At 57.3% G+C, this 15,875-nt stretch overlaps 2 protein-coding genes across 2 annotated transcripts; both read left to right on the top strand.

Moving 5' to 3' along the window:
* Window positions 1-257: 257 nt before the first annotated feature.
* VOLCADRAFT_121332 (uncharacterized protein) lies at window positions 258-7,023 on the top strand (the record flags this gene model as incomplete). Its single annotated transcript, XM_002954620.1, has 10 exons — window positions 258-775; window positions 1,291-1,463; window positions 1,599-1,831; window positions 2,234-2,303; window positions 2,701-2,857; window positions 3,076-3,193; window positions 3,605-3,980; window positions 4,396-5,206; window positions 5,712-6,163; window positions 6,622-7,023. Exons 1-10 carry the CDS (start codon window positions 529-531, stop codon window positions 7,021-7,023), a joined length of 3,039 nt encoding a protein of 1,012 aa, XP_002954666.1. The 5' UTR covers window positions 258-528.
* A 4,132-nt stretch (window positions 7,024-11,155) lies between these two features.
* Window positions 11,156-15,527, top strand: VOLCADRAFT_82870 (uncharacterized protein; the record flags this gene model as incomplete). Its single annotated transcript, XM_002954619.1, has 9 exons — window positions 11,156-11,424; window positions 11,516-11,610; window positions 11,742-11,922; window positions 12,170-12,376; window positions 13,010-13,165; window positions 13,476-13,658; window positions 14,243-14,425; window positions 14,732-14,862; window positions 15,326-15,527. Exons 1-9 carry the CDS (start codon window positions 11,242-11,244, stop codon window positions 15,525-15,527), a joined length of 1,521 nt encoding a protein of 506 aa, XP_002954665.1. The 5' UTR covers window positions 11,156-11,241.
* Window positions 15,528-15,875: the final 348 nt, after the last annotated feature.

Genomic DNA, 15,875 nt, shown 5'->3' with positions numbered 1-15,875 from the left:
CCTATGTCGATAAATTACTGGGCGCCGGGAGCGTACTTGCAGCCAGTTAGGAAACGGTCGGCGGCATCAAATGGCCAAAAAGGACGCCAAGCAAAGTTACAGATGTACTCATGTATATGACGAATTGGTCGATATTTGGGGTGGACGCCTACTAAAAATTAGGCCTTCACATGTTTGTATGATAATTCATGCCGTACTTGTGTATTTCCCAATAGACCTCGTGCCTCCAAGACTCTCATCGTAAACTTGCGGGTTACCGATATATTGTTTCACACGGGCTCTTGTTCGTGGCTCTGGCCGTTGGTTCTTGATGTGGTGCATACTTGGACCTATCTTCCGATGCGTTTGATCACCGTGCTTTCAGCCCTGCTACTGTTGCAACGAAATGTGTTTGTTTTGTACAGTATACCTCCTCAACAATCCCGATACAGGAGCACATTAGGCAAAGGCTTCCAATCAGACGCACCTAGTTAATCCACCATCATACTTTTCTCCGCTTGTCCACTCTGACAACCCAGCACACCCAGCATGCAGTGGTTGCCCTGCTCTGCATCCATCCATGACGCGGCAGTCACCACGGCCAGATTTGGCCATTCCGCTGTGTGCATCTCCGGCACCGGCTCCGTTTGGGGCACTGACCTGGTCGTCGTGTTTGGCGGTGTCAGTTACTCTGACGGCGAATCCCATCTGGAGCATCACACGGCGCTGGGCGATGTGACGGTGCTTCAGGCTGAGGCGGACATGTGGTTCACACCACAGGTGTCCTCTGCCCCTGGTGAGGGGGTGTGACCCAGATGAGATGTTGCTTTGGTTGGGAAGCCGGGAGCCGCTTTCCGTATTCTCCCGCAGCGCCCACCTAAATCTCCTCCACAATAGAAACTGAGTGGTGGAAGAGTTCAGTGGCGCAGAGAGCTCCCCGCGGGACCGAAAGAGCTTTAGCGAACTAGAGAAGTAGGGGATGAAGGAAAGAAGGAGCAGGAAGTCCGCGAAAACACCCACACGACGTGTCCTGACCCGGACGGAAGGCACACAGAGGGGACAGGACCGATGAAGAGGAACGATTCCTCGAAGGGGTTGGGGCAGCACAGTGATTCTGAAGTAACTCCCAACTCCATAACCCCCCCAGGTTCAGTCCAGGAGGGAGTGAAAGGCTAAGTCGACAGCTTTAGGGTTTTAGCCCCCTCCGCCAGTTACACACATAGATACATGCACACGCATATACACATACATACATACACTCGCTCCCATTTTCCCACATCTTTTTTTGGGGGTACCCGGGAACGGCCTTAGGGGCAGTGGACGGCGGCGGTGGCGACGGCGGGCTGCCGGAGCCGCGCGCCTTCCATTGCGCTGCTGCAGTAGACCGACGTATGTACGTCTTTGGCGGCCACGTCATGTCGTACGATCCCGTACTGAATAAGAAGCGACGCCGTTTCTTCAATGACCTATGGTGCCTGGACACGGTAAGGAGGGGCCTCCGAGAGTAGAGCTGGTTGCAGCCTCCCCCCCTCTCCCTTCCCTCTCTTCATCCGCCACCATCCCACCCACCCGCTGCACCAAGACCCCTCCCCAACCCCACCCAACCCAACTCACTGCAGGACACGTGGACGTGGCAGTGCCTGAGCGCCAATACGGGGGGGACGGCGGGGGGCGCTGTAGGAGCAGCAGCAGCAGCAGCAGCAGCGGGGGGCCCCGCAGGGGGAGATGGGTTTCCCCCCCGTCGTGACATGGCGACACTAACCCGCGCGGGCCCCTCGTGTCTGCTGCTGTTCGGGGGGAGGCTGGAGTCCGGGAGGGTGGCGGGGGACGCCTGGGTGCTGGATACGCACACGTGAGCGGATGGTTGGGGGTTGGTTGGGGGTTGGTTGGTTGCATCTGGCGGGGAAGTTCGAAAGGGGGACTGTACGCGTAGCAAGGCGGTTGGAGGCGCATGTGGTTGCGGGTGTTGGAGGGGGGGGGGAGTGTATTTGCAACATGTAAACTGGGGAGGGAGAGGGGGCGGGGGGGGGAGGGGGACGGGGGGGGGGAAAAGGGAGGAGGGGGACAGCAGGAATATGGTTAAGCTGCGTTGACCTGAATTGGGTTTTGCAATTTTGAGGGGTCCAGCAGAGCCACCGTGTCATTGCCGTCGTCATTGTCGTCTTAGCGCCTTCTCAACCAACTCAACCCCTCCCTCCCTCCCCCCCACCCCCCACCCCCCCACCCCCCCACACACACGCACACATGCACACAGACGCACCTGGAGCCAGCTACGAATCCCCGGACCCCTACCAGCCCCCCGGAAGATGCACGCTGCTGTGTATGTGAGTGCCCGGGTTTGGGTGGGTGGGTGGGTGGGAGGGGTGGGGGGACAGGTGAGATGAGGCGAAAAGGAGGGTTCGGGGGCGTCCCGGGCGGGGGATTGGATCTGGACCTGGATCTGGAAATTCGAACCGTGGGGAAATCCTGAACGTTTCGTCATCATAGCCATCAATCGTACAAGTTAATCATTTCGAGCAAAAGCAAACTTCCAAAGCTTCGAGGGACGAAATGTACTGTCTATATTTAAATAGATATATTATTCCGTTTAAATATATAGATGTTTGCCATATCAGAATAGAACGCACATGTACTTTTTTCCCGGATCTCACCCCGTACATTCGTACACTCGTACCTTCCGCTCCAATCCCCTCCTTCCCCTCCCCCACCTTTTCCCCACAGGTGACCAACCGTGTGGTTATCTTCGGAGGGGAGAGGGACTCTGGACTACTCGATGACCTGTGGACGCTGAAGGGTGCGGACGGCTCCGAAGCCGCCAAGTGGACCCAGATCAAGCTACGGCCCTCACCTTCTGGAAGATTCGGACACGGCATGGCGGGTGGGCTTTCGTATTTGTGTATGTATGTATGTATGTATGTACTTACTTATGTATGTATGTACATACGTACTTGTGTACGTATGTATGTTCCCCACTCTGAACCCCCGGCACCCGCGCTCACAACTTGTGAAAACACACCTTCCCTCCCCTCCCCTCCCCCCCGCTTCCCTCCCCCTCTCCTGTACGACCCATACACCCACCCCGATACACACGTGCAGCATGCGGAAGTCGACTTGCCGTATTCGGGGGGTGCTTGGATCACTCCTCTTTGCTGTCCTTCAGTCGTACATACGTACAGTGTAACGAGCTGTGGGTGCTGGATATGGCCACCTTCAGGTGATTGATTGGCTGACTGGCTGTGTTGTCTGTCTGTATATATATGTGTGTCTGTGTATGCATGTGTTTGCGTGCGTTACATTGTGCTCCTCTCCCCGTGGTTTGGGCCCCACAGCAGCTCCTTGGTGGTTTTGGCATGTATGCCCCCTCCCCCGCCCCTCTTCCCCTCTCCGCTCTCCCTCCTTGGCAGCAGCTTCATTCGTCCGCGGTTCGTCTTCTCCCCCTCCCCACCTCTCCTGAACACCGGCATTTCACTTCCCACTTTTTCGCATACAACTTCCCCGCCCCCTCAACCCCCTAATCCTGGAGTATCCGCCCACCTCTGGTATCTGCTTATCAATCATCTGTGGTTCGTCTTATTCCCTCCTCCCCCTTCTCCCCCTCCCCCTCCCCCTCCCCCCCTGCCGCCAGCTGGCATCGCGTTGAGGCACCCGAGGGGGTCACCCCCCTGACCGGTACGGCACTAGAGGACCCCCACCTACCTACACAACTGCAACAACAACTACAACAACTACAACTGCAGCAGGAAAGCGGTGTTCATGCAGGAACCCATCAGCAGCACCGCCACCAGCGGGAGGAGACGGCGCCGGGGGCCGCCGCGCCACTGGCATCCTTCAAATCTCACCAGCACCAGCACCCTCCTCCGCTTCTTCCGCTTCCGCTGGAGCGCATGTGCCATTCCGTGGTGGCGGTGGGCCCGAGTGACGTTGCGGGGCTGTGTCGGCTGCTGGTGGTGGGGGGCAGGAAGCGGGAGGGGATTTGCGGGGACGCCTGGTGGCTCATGATGGTGGGTACAACTGGAAATGGCCGGGGTGGGTGAGTGGGGGTTTAGACGGGGGTGGGTGGGGGGGGGCTGGAGGGGTGGAGGAGGGTAAGGCGAACCACTGACGATTGAAGGGGAGGGGAGGGGAGGGGGAAAAGGGGGGAGGGGAAGGGAGGGGAAGGAGAAGCCCCGGGGTAGGTGGGGGTGAAGGGACGTACACAGACGTACACAGACGTACATACCGGTTTATTCAAATCTCGTTGTTTGGAGACTGCCGTCGTCGTCACCCGTCAGGCCCTCCCCCACGAGCCGTCGGTAGGTAAGTCCTCCCCGTCCAGTCCTCCACCACCACCACCACCACCACCACGACGTTTGTTCGTACCTTGTCCGAAACCCACCCATTCACCCCTCCCCCCTCCCTCTCCCCCCCCTCTCGCAGGGTCCTGACAACCTAACTCCTGTCCTCACCGCACCCCAACCAGAGGACCTTGCCGCGGCCCTCACCGCCACCGCCGCACAAAGAGCCGTACAACAACAACGCGCCCACGCCGCGGCGTCGCCGCCGCCAGTGCCCCCCGCCGCCAGTACCGCCGCGGCGGCGGCGACGCCCTTGCTGCCCAACCCCACCCTCCTCTCAAACCTCCTTCGAAAGAGCGCACCGCCGTCGGCGGCGGTGGCAGCTGTGGCGGCGGCGGTCACACCACCCAGCGGCGACGGCAGCACTAGCAGCCTGCAGAGTAGCCTGGACGCCGTACAGACGGGCGCGGCAGCGTCGCCCCCTCTGGTTCCAGCGCCGACGGTTGGATCTCAACGCGTGGCGGCGTCAACATCTTCGGGATGTCTAAGCCAGGATCCAGCGGGTACGGCGGTGGGAGCGGGAATTGCCGTACAGCCGTCTGGCGCCAGCTTAATGGGCAGGCAGTCGCCGCAGGGACAGAACGGTGAGGTCGGCGGGAGGGAGCGGATGGCGGATAAGGCCTCTCAGGCCATCAACCGAATTACCAGACAGGTCAGCACGCTGCTGCGGAGTGACGCTGCCGCCGCCGCCGCCACGATGACAGCGCCTGCAGCAGCGGCAGCGGCGACGACGGCTGCTGCTGCTGCTACTGCTAACCTGTCGACGTCGCCGTCGGGCGGCAGGATCCTCGCGCGGCTATTTGACGGCGGTACGGCATCAGGGGCAGCGACCCGTGACGGCGGCGGTACGGCAATGCCGCCACCCGTCATCCATTCGACGTTGACCGCGAAAGGTACTGCCGGGTTGCCCGGGTGCTACTGCCAGTACACCCGGGTCCAGCCTCCCGTATCGCAAGTCGTGGACATGGGGATGCGTCTGCGGGAGGGGGAGGAGATGGGGGGGTGGGAAAGACGAACCACGTGAGAACGAGTGAAGCTGCTGCCACAAGGAAAGGGTGTACAAGAAGCCGAACTGACCAGTAGGCAGTTTTGAAGGCTGCGACCTCGGGATGATGTAATGATGATGACCGCGGAAACCTACCTACCTACCTAGCCGCCAAGACGAGGGGTGGGGTGGGGGAGGGGGCCGCGGTGTTACTCGTGTAGGTGGGGGTAGAGCTAATCGACGGAGGGAAGGGGGCGAGCTAGTTTAATTCCCTTCTTAACAACAATCGAAAACAAATTTAAGCCAGCCTGTATGGCACATACAGCTCTTCTGTGCAACTCCTCTCTTTAAGCGCTTCCCCCTCCATCTCTCCCCCCCCCCCGCCCTCTCCCCCACTTCCCCCCTCCCCACAGGTCCTCCGGAGACCGGTGGGGGTGGGGTCCCCCGCTCCCCCCTCCCCCCTCCTGCTGCTCCTCCCCTGCCTCCTTCCCCCACCCCCGCGGACGTGTATGGCTCCTGGGAGAACCTCCGCAGCGCTCTGGGGCTCATCGCACAGACTCCGTCTGGCTCCCTAGTCACCGCCCCCGCGGAGACCGCCTCCGCTTCCACCGCCACCGCCACCGCCAACAGCACCACCAGGAGGCAGGCAGTTGACGCGGCCGCGGCGCTGGCGGCGTTGGGGCGCCAGCTGGCCGTTGAGGAGGGCCCGACGGCGGTTGGTGCTGGGGGTTGGAGCGGGGTTGGAGCGGCGGCATCAGCTGGGAATGCCGCCGGGGCTGTGAGGGCGGCTCGGAGACATCTAGTCAGTTGCCCTGTGGAGCGGTTGACGGTTGGACAGTTGGAGCTGGTTTTGGCTGACTGCCAGGTAGGGTTGGACAGGGTGTGTGTGTGTGGGGGGGAGAAATGGCGCGTGTATGTATGTATGTGGGGGGTTTGGTTGTCTTTAGGAAGCGGAGAAGGGCGGCCTGACGGTGTTACGATTGGTAACTGTCGTACACACGGCGATGGCGTCGTGAACCTTTCCGGGGGTCCTAACCCCCCTTTTCCAGTGCGACCCCCCCTCCCACTCCCCACCCCCCCCGGTGGGCCCTGCGGGGTGGAGGAATTTCTTTCGCCGTCCATCGTGTCCTCCGACCCTCCTCCCCTTGAAGCCTCTCGTCCGATACGCCATACTTCGTTTTTTTGCCCCGCCTTTCTGCCGGGTTGGGCCCAACCAATATATATTTTCCACATTTTCATCATCACTATCATCATCATGTATGTTGTTGTTGTTGTCGTCATCATCACCATCATCATCATTACTACCATTATTATTGTCCTCAGGCTCTTCTGAAGTCTCGCACGACACGGCTGTGGGAACAACTCGAGCAGCAGCTTCAGAAACAGCAGCAGCAACAGCAGCACGCCACGACACAACAACAGACAGGGCCGAGCACCTTCACTACCACCACTGTTAGCGACAACGGCAATTGGAACAGCAGCAGTAGCCGCAGCAGTGGTGGTGGTGGTGGTGGCCGGAGCGACCCCGCGGGGAACGTAGACAGCACCGCTCTGACGTGTCTGGTGGCCTCCAGCTCGCACTGGCTGGTGGGGCTGAGCCCTGAGGAGTTGCGGCTGGGGGCGGTGGGCCGACTGGTGGGGACTTATGGCGAGCTACTGAAGGAGGCCGGGGAGGGGAGGAGCGGAGCTGGCGGCGGAGGCGGCATTGGGCTTGTAGGTGTGTAGATTTCCAGGTGTGGGGGCCGCTTGGGGGGGTGGGGGTTAATAGAGACCTAAAAGGCTGTATGGCGGGTAAAGAGTTGCGGGTTGGGGGAAGAGTTAGTATGTGTGTGTGGGAGGGGGAGGTATCAGGTGTGGAGAGGAAAGGGTAAATGGTGTGGTGGGTATAGCGGTGTCGGTTGTGGGTCGTTTAGTGGTGGGATACGCTTTTGTTTCTTAGGGGCCTGAGTTCATGGGGGCTAGGTTTGAGACGTCGTACAATAACGAGGGCAGGAGTTGAAGAGGTGCCGGAGATTGGGGGACTATTACCCCGTATGTATGTATGCGGGTTAAATGGTGTAATGAAAGGAAAAAGCAGCGAACGCGGACCATTTGCATTTTGTGGTTTGTGGTCTCGTGGTTTCCTTGTTTTTGGGCGTGGAGGACGTCTGAGCGGGTTGAAGCCAGACGAGGAGCCATCGTCCTAGGAAGGCCCTATGCCCGGGAGATTTCGAGTTCAGGTTTTTCACGTGTGCCTCAAGGCACTCATGCAGCACCACCGCCATTTGACTTTGGGGGCCAAGCGTAGTTTTGGGGAATAGACCGCAAACACCTCATCCAGTCTGCCTGTCTTCCCCTCCCCTTGGGGCCCCCAACATGCACGGCAGCGCCGCATGGACCCACATGTACCCCGCGGCTGCCGTGGACTCTCGCAAGTGCGGCTTAGGAAAGCAACCAGCCTCATGCGCCGCTATACGTGGCAAACGAAGCCAGACAATCATGGTCAGAGAATTAGCGTGATGGGTGTGGCGGGTTTGATGTAACCGGAGTGATGTAACCGGCAGTTGTTAGATAAGGACTAGAAAGACTGACCTTAGTAGAAAAAGGGAGGTTCCGATCACACATCTGCGGCCCCGGCCAAACCCCTAGTAGCACAGTGTGCGAGAGTTACAGAGTGCACAGTGTACATATCCAACCCCACATGTATGCCCGGGGAAACGCTCCACCATAGCCTGTACAGTACCCTAACATGTACGATGCAACCGAACACGACACCGCATATCATCATGGTGAATCTCAAGAAAACCCAAATCATTCGGTCGCAGCCTGTCTTTCTGCCTCGTACCAGTTCCCAGCAGTCTAGCCTTCGAAACTTGAAAAACCGTTTCCGGCCAGATTCGTAATATAGAACGATAGATAGAAAAAAATCGCATCACCTGAGCTTGCGCGGTCTAAACTTCTTCCTGCAGCGTTGCGACATTCGTCATCCTAACCAATAAGAGCAACCTGCAGCAGGGCTGCCCCCGAAACAACACAATTGAACAACAGTCGCTCGACGCCATCCTTATGCACCGAACTTGCCAACCGTTCCAGGCCCCCGTCATTTCATTCTCCTCCATTCTTCTGTGGATTGGGTTGCGATTTGGGTTTTGGGGTTTTACTCTTGCAATTTTGAAGTTATGCAAAGGACGAAAACGGGCTAAGGAAAAGAGTAAACAGTTGCGCGCGAGGCGGCCTCTAAACATTCTTTCAGCCCGAAAGACGACAGCTAGTCACTCCGCAATCGAACAGCCCTGCTAACAAACAAGTACTGACAACATGTCGCCCGTTTTCCCTTTTCCGTAGTTTTGCCCTCTTCAAACTCAGCCAATTGGCATTTCACACCAATCCAAGAACTGGCTGATAGCCAATACCATGCGGACAAACACGGCCGCGCACATTGGCCGTACAAGTCGCCACCGCAGAAGAATCCGACCAAATGAAACACCCAGACCCTTCCCTGCAATACATCATCCGTGTGCTGCACGTAGCGCGTTATCTGCCATCCAAACGGCCCCAACGGCGCCAGAAGGAAATACGTCCGCCAGGCCACACGTGACGCCATCATCCCAAGAATTTACGTGTTTACAGCCATCACACGCAATCACACGCGAATTGGGCACCATAATCAACAGCGCGCAACCCCGCTGCATGCCCGAGGTCTCCGGACGCCAGCCCCTCCCCTCTGCGAGCAGTCCAGGGGGCAGCAGCCCCAACGCTACTCAGCCGTAGCCGTCAGCGTGTGCCGGCACCTGAGGGGGCTCCTTCCCGTAGCAACTGCGCAAAGCCATGCATCACCTCCAGCCGGTGCGCTTGGAGCTCCGCTGCAGTCGGAGCTCTGATGCCGGGACGCCCGGTTGCCGCCGCCGCCGCCGCGGCAACAGCTGCTGGGCTACCATTCAGTCCTTCAGATGATGCGGTTGGGGCTGGTGACGCCGCCGCCGCTCCCCCTGCCGTGTTCGTGTTCAGCAGTGGCATCAGTGCAGTCCACAAGTTGTCGGCGCTCATGTTGCGGCCCACGACGAGGAAGGGAATACCCAGATTGGCGGCTGTCCTTTCGCCCTGCATGCGTTTTATGGAGGAAAACAAGGGGCGGGGGCCGGCATCAGCAAAAGGAGCTGGTGGGCTGGACAGCACACATCTCACATGGACCCAGATCGCGGCGTGAACGCCCGCAGCCCAACCCATCAGCAGCAGTAGCAAGAAGCCACACTCCGACCCACATCAGTCCAACCGCGAGGCCAGACCATGATGGAACAAGCGAGGCTGAGTTCAAAGCTGCCCTCTTGGGAGGCATTTAAGAGCGCCCTCGTGCGTGTGTAGGCTGTGCGTGTGCGTGTGTGTGTGTGTGTGAGACGCTACGCCGTAAAGCTTTGCTGCCTGGTACAGCAGGGTGAGGGACGCCGACGACTCAGCCCACCAGGACAGCTGCAACCCACCATGATACCACGAACCAAATCATTGACAGAAAGCAGCCGTGCCCAGATCTAGTAAGCAGCCGCGTTAACATCAGCAGGATGAGCAGAGAGCGTCTTGCGTGTCATATCTTTGTATGAAAGTGGTTAAGAGATAATACATACCTGCGCCAGGTTTACGTGCTTGCCTGACCTCGCCAGCTTGGTTGCTACCACGGCATCAGCACAACGCAGGTCGTCAACCACCCGCACGCGCTCCTCCAAGCCAAGCTGCTGTAGTAAGGATTGAGTCCGGGCCTCTTCCGCATTGAATAGAAAGACGCGGATGGGAGGAGTAGGCGGAGAAGAAGTGTAAGACACCGGGCCGCGGGCTTGCCCAGGAGCCGCTTGGCGGCGCTGTGAGGGTTGTGACGGACGATGCGATCCGTGAGCTTCGCTTCTGGTGAGGGTTGGTGGCATTGTTGAGGTTGTAGCTGAGCGAGCCTGGGGAGCTGTGTGGTGGCTGGAGCTGTTGTTGGAAGGTGCAAGTTGGCGGGGTTTCGGAGCTGGAACGGATTTGTCCTGGGTTGTGGAGGGCAGGGAGTGTGTAACGGGCTGGGGTGGTGCTTGGCGTGGCGGCGTGCCGAAGCCTTTGAAACCCGAGATGCTCACGACGGACTGCTTAGGCGTGGTTAGCGGGGTGCGAGGGGATGTGGAAGGAGAGTCATCACGGGCACTGGCGGGCGCTCTGCGCCGCTGGGGCGGGAGGGAATGCCGGCCAAATGTGCTGTCTTCTGGGTCCTCGAGCCAGTCTTCGTCATCACTGCCCAGCTCGACTTCAAGTTTAAAAGCCTCCCATATGCTATCGCGTTCGCTCTCTGTAATCTCATTAAAGAGTGTATCGTCGTCAACTGGTGGATGGGGTAGCCGTGTTTGCGTAGGCTGCTTGGTCGCTGGGGAGCCGATCGGCCGGGGGGTCGGCTGCTTGGTTGGCTCCTTTGCCTTGGTTAGCTTCTCCTGCTCTTTCCATTTTTGGTCATTTTGTGCAACTGGGTGGACAAGCTTTACTTTGCGGGCAGCTTTCTGTAAGACAAGGTCAAGCGGTGTTGCAATTGGCGGCTGAGAAGAAGAACTGGAACGGAAAGCTTTAGCAGGCGTTGCTTGGACATTAGATCGCTCTGGAATTGTCCTGCACCAGGGCCAAGAAAGCATTTCTGACTACGTCCTAGGGTTGGCAGACAACTAGGGTCAGCCCGCGATAGTATCAAGATTACATACTAGAAAAAGAACAACAGGACAAACATCAAAACCGTGCCTACACAATAATCCTCCGTCAGAGCAAACCAAAACTGTCACTTCGTACGGCAAGGGCTTCCGTCAGCACAACCGCTTGAAGAGGTCAAGGACGTGCGGTGGCATTAGTAAACCTAAATTGTCACCATATAATCACATAATTTGGAATACAATTCGCTCTCGTGTCGAAAGTTCTTCAGAACGAGTGTCCCAGTGAACGGAAACGCACAGCTTGAACATGGCTTCAATGAACCAAGCTGCAGGCCGTCTTGCGGTGCTGTCCCGGCAGCTGGCTGGGGCTCCAGAGGATGAGGCGGTGGCCCGGAACGACACAAGCGCGGAGGAAGAGCAGCGTCCAGCGCCCGGTGGTGGCCGCGGGACCTTGACTGTTGTAGATAATCGCTCAGGGAAGAAGTACACGGTACGTGGGTGGCTCTGTGAAGCGTGCTACTTCCCGCATCAACCCTGCTGTAAGACAACTGTCGGATGACAACCGCTGTGTCGCCTCGCAGCTGGAAATCTCGGATGGCGGCACTTTGAATGCCCAAGCCCTTAAGCAAATCAAGGCTGGCGGTGACGGCGTTGGCCTGCGGACCTATGACCCTGGGTAGGTCTCCGAATGGTCGTCTCGGTACATGACGCCGTTGTGTCGAACGTGCGGGGCGGGGGCAGACTGGATGGGTAGGTCTACGCACTGAATTGCATATTTAGTTTTTAATCTTGCATCTGGCTGTGCAGGTACACCAACACGGCTGCTGTTATTTCCCGGATTTCCTTCATTGATGGCGATAAGGGCATCCTGCGCTACCGTGGTTACCCGATTGAGGAGCTTGCAGCTAAGTCCAACATGATGGAGGTCGCCTACTTGGTTCTTTATGGAAATCTTCCGACGCAATCGCAGCTGGCCACTTTCCGAGAGGTGGGCATGAGCCTGTATGATTGGACTTGTTCAAACTAGATGTATGGTGCCCGTCAGGCCCAAAACGCATGCCACCGACACTGACATTCCTTTCCTGCAAGGATGGGCTCTAATCTAAAACCTGGCATCTAAACCTTTTAACTTTGGTCAAACATGTCCACTCCTTCACACTCATCCTTTGGCCTGTCCATTAATTCTTTTGCTCCTAACGTCCTTTCCTTCCTTCCCATCTTTTTCCTCCTGCCAGGCTGTCATGCGCCACTCTGCTCTTCCTACAGAGGTCGAGGCCGTCGTTGCCGCCATGCCTCACGATGCGCATCCGATGGGCGTTCTCATGACAGGCATCTGTGCGTTATCCACGATGCATCCAGAGGCGAACCCCGCTCTCGCTGGCGGCGGCATCTACAAGTCCAGGGAGGTCCAAGATAAGCAGATTGTACGGCTATTGGGCAAGGTAAAAGTGACGGTTTTGGTGGCGGGATGGAAGGTTTGGGCGCCGTGAAGTCGATGAATTGGGTTTTGCAGGGAAAATGCTTTTGAGAGGCCACTAGAGGGCTGGGATGCACAGCGTTTATGCGCTGGTGCAGAGTTTTGGGGACCTGAAGGAATATATGTACGTTAGCTTAAATGCTCGAAGTCCATTACCACCTTGCCAACATTTTCTCGCCACAGCTTCCAACAAAGTAAAACTGATAAAAGTGGTAATGGAAGATTGGATGCGCATGCTGCGGCTTGAATGCAACCGATGCCCTTACGGGTTGCGCTAGATGGGGGATCTTGCCAATCGGTCCCTCTCCCGCAGCAACTCCCACTAAAAATACCGTTGAGCTTCGTTGTCAGAGTCACAATTTCGTGACCATTTCCCGACTCAATACCGAAGTTTTTTACTCCAAATTACACATTGGCATGTGAATTAGATGCAGCGGTTGGCATTTCCTTTGCAGCCTGCGTACACGTTGCTCAAGCGTCGACCCAGGATGTTGCTGCTTATCACACATCTCTCCTCTCCTTTCGTCTCCTTTCGACCCGTCGTGTCGCCGTGTGCCAAAGTGCATCCCATTCAATCTTTGGATCCATTCCTCCTCAGGTCCCCACGCTGGCGGCGTTGGCCTACCATAAGAGCACGGGACGCAAAGCTGCACCGCCAAACCAGCGACTGGACTATGCCGAGAACTTCTTGTACATGTTGGATGGCGGGTACAACCCGTCGTACAGGCCCAACCCCAAGCTGGCCCGTGCGCTGGTGAGGCGCGCCGAGGGGGCCGAGGGTGCACGAGGGCCAGTTGGGAGACGAATGCTTATCGGGAGAGGCGGCATATCGGGAAGAGAGGGGCGACAGGGGATCGTAATTGATGATTCTGCGATAGTTGGTTGGTTGGCGGCAACGTGCGACTGTCAATATGCGTGCGACTGTACTGTACGTGTACTCTAGTGTGCAGCATCCTGCAGCGGCGGCCTAAGCCCCTTCGTGGCGTTTACGGTCGCGAGATTCTGCAATATCGCACAATGTCGAATTACTCTCCCTTCCTCTCTTTTTGCCTCTTTCTTAACAGGACATTATGTTCATCCTGCACGCCGAGCACGAAATGAACTGCTCGACTGCAGCAGTGCGCCACTTGGCGTCATCCGGTGTGGACGTGTACACGGCGGTGGCGGGTGCGGTGGGGGCGCTGTACGGCCCCCTGCACGGAGGCGCCAACGAGGCAGTCCTGCGTATGTTGGCCCGCATTGGCACGGTGAGTGGGTGATGGAAGGAGGGTTCTTGGAGGGTTTTGATGCTCTTAGGTGCAGGTGTCGTTTCGCTTAGATGTTGTTTTGCCTTGTAGATTTGGATTTGGATGTGTTGTAGGGAAGGGGGCATTCGTTGGGTTTCGGGTTGAAGCTCTCCGTGCAGGTTTTGGAATGAGGGGGAAAGGCCCGGAAGTTTGGCGTGGCGGGCTGTGTATGTGGGTGTGAGTGGGGGGTAGTTTGGCATGATTGAGTCGGGTTGGGCGGTGAGAGATGCATTTTGGCATGATGACGGGCTGTGTAGGACACGGTCCCGGTGAGGTGGGAGGGGGGTTTCCTTTTTGGATATCTAACTTAAGACAACTTGTCTTAAGTTCCTTACCGGCTGGGCCGCCCGTGTGTCTTTAGGATGGTACGAACTGTACGGGAGAAGACTAGATGTTTAGCATGCAATTGCAAAGAGCACTTGCTGGGTTGCAGGATAGCGACGAGGGTGGAGCGGCTTGGTCCTTTCTTCCCTGCCTTCGTTGTCGCAACGCCTCAACGTCCCTGCCAAACGTGTCGTACATGCCAATTGGACCTTCCGTACCAGGTGGACGCCATTCCGGCCTTCATCGCGGGGGTGAAGAGTAAGAAGGAGAAGCTTTTTGGCTTTGGTCACCGCGTGTATCGCAACTTCGACCCGCGAGCCATCATCATTAAGGAGGTGGCGGAGAAGGAGGTGTTCCCGCTGGTCGGTGTGGATCCACTGATCGAGGTGGCCAAGGCGTTGCAGGTGGGGCGAGACAGGCACACAGACTTAATTGGGGCGTGTGTTGTGTGTGTGTGTGTAAGGCGGGATGTCCAGGACGGCATTCGACGTCGAGGTAGGGTGGACATGTGGACATGTGGCGGAGATTATCTTGTTGTTGAGGATATTTTTTTAAGTTCAATCACAACTTGCCTTCTCCTCCGTGGCTCTCGTTGCTGTTGGTTGGCGAAACAGTGAAGACGATGAAAAGGAGAAGGCGTTTCGGAGCACCATCCCATACTGCACTACCTGTGATGTGATCATTTTTGCCTGATGCTGCCCGGCTGCCAGGACGCCGCTCTTTCGGACGAGTACTTTGTGAGTCGCAAGTTGTACCCCAACGTGGACTTCTATTCCGGGTTGGTGTATCGAGCGTTGGGCTTCCCGCCGCAGTTCTTCACCGTCCTCTTCGCCATCCCGCGGTGAGTCTTGAATATTATTATTGCTTATTATTACTTAGGGTACTATATATCATTCTAATACTTATTTTACTAGGTAGCTTTTGGGACGGCTGAGCGAGGGGTGCGGTGGAGGCTATATGATGTATGGTGAAGTCTTGCATCGTATGTGCCTGGTCGTGCGGGGTTGCTCGCCATGGGCAAAACAATGCCTGTGGTCGCCTGCCTCGCCTTGTGGCGATTCATTTTCCGGTATCTCGTGTTTAAAACAGGAAGCGTAGCTCCGATTTGGTGATATATAACCCCGTGTATCTTGCTTTCTCAAATTTCATGTTCAACTCGCTTTTCATTGCTTTTCATCTCTCACTTTTGTAACCTTGCTTTCCTCGGCCCCCCATCTCGTCCCACTCGGCTGACGTGTCTCTCCCGCCGCATTCGATTCCCCGTTCCTGCTCCCGGTACCCCGCGTACTTCTTACTACCCACAGCATTGTGGGCTACTGCGCCCATTGGCGTGAGTCTCTGGTGGATCCGGACACGAAGATCATCCGGCCCCAGCAGGACTACAAGGGTGTCTGGCTGCGACACTACAAGGACACGGCGGCGCGCACCGCGGAGGGTGAGTGGCCGGGCGTTGGTCGTGGTGTAGATGTAGATATATTGCAGGATGTGAAAAGTGTTGGTCAATAATGGTGGGGGGGAAAAGGGGTTTTTGCAAGGAATGTTCGCCTGCAGGAGTATTATTTCACAAGATGGCTGAGCATCCATTATTGGGCGCCTCTGGAGGGCTTTTTTTCTTTTCCTTTCCGGCTTCACCTCTGTGTAACGGTCTGCTGCGAGTCTGATGGAGCTCTTTTTTTGTTTCTCCCTCTTCTTCCTCGTGTTAGGTTCCGACACGTTGGCGAAGCTGCCACCCTCGAACGCCTACAACCGCCGCGTTGCCGGGGATAACTGGCAATGAAGTGGTCGCGATGGTCGGTGACAGGGCCCGGCTTTGACGCAATGCCGCAAGGCTTTGTGTGCCCGTGCTTTGTGCTT

Source organism: Volvox carteri (genome assembly GCF_000143455.1).
Source record: "Volvox carteri f. nagariensis unplaced genomic scaffold VOLCAscaffold_44, whole genome shotgun sequence".
Classification (NCBI taxonomy): domain Eukaryota; kingdom Viridiplantae; phylum Chlorophyta; class Chlorophyceae; order Chlamydomonadales; family Volvocaceae; genus Volvox; species Volvox carteri.
Note: the sequence above shows the minus strand (reverse complement) of the source record. Positions and strands in the feature narration are given on the sequence as shown.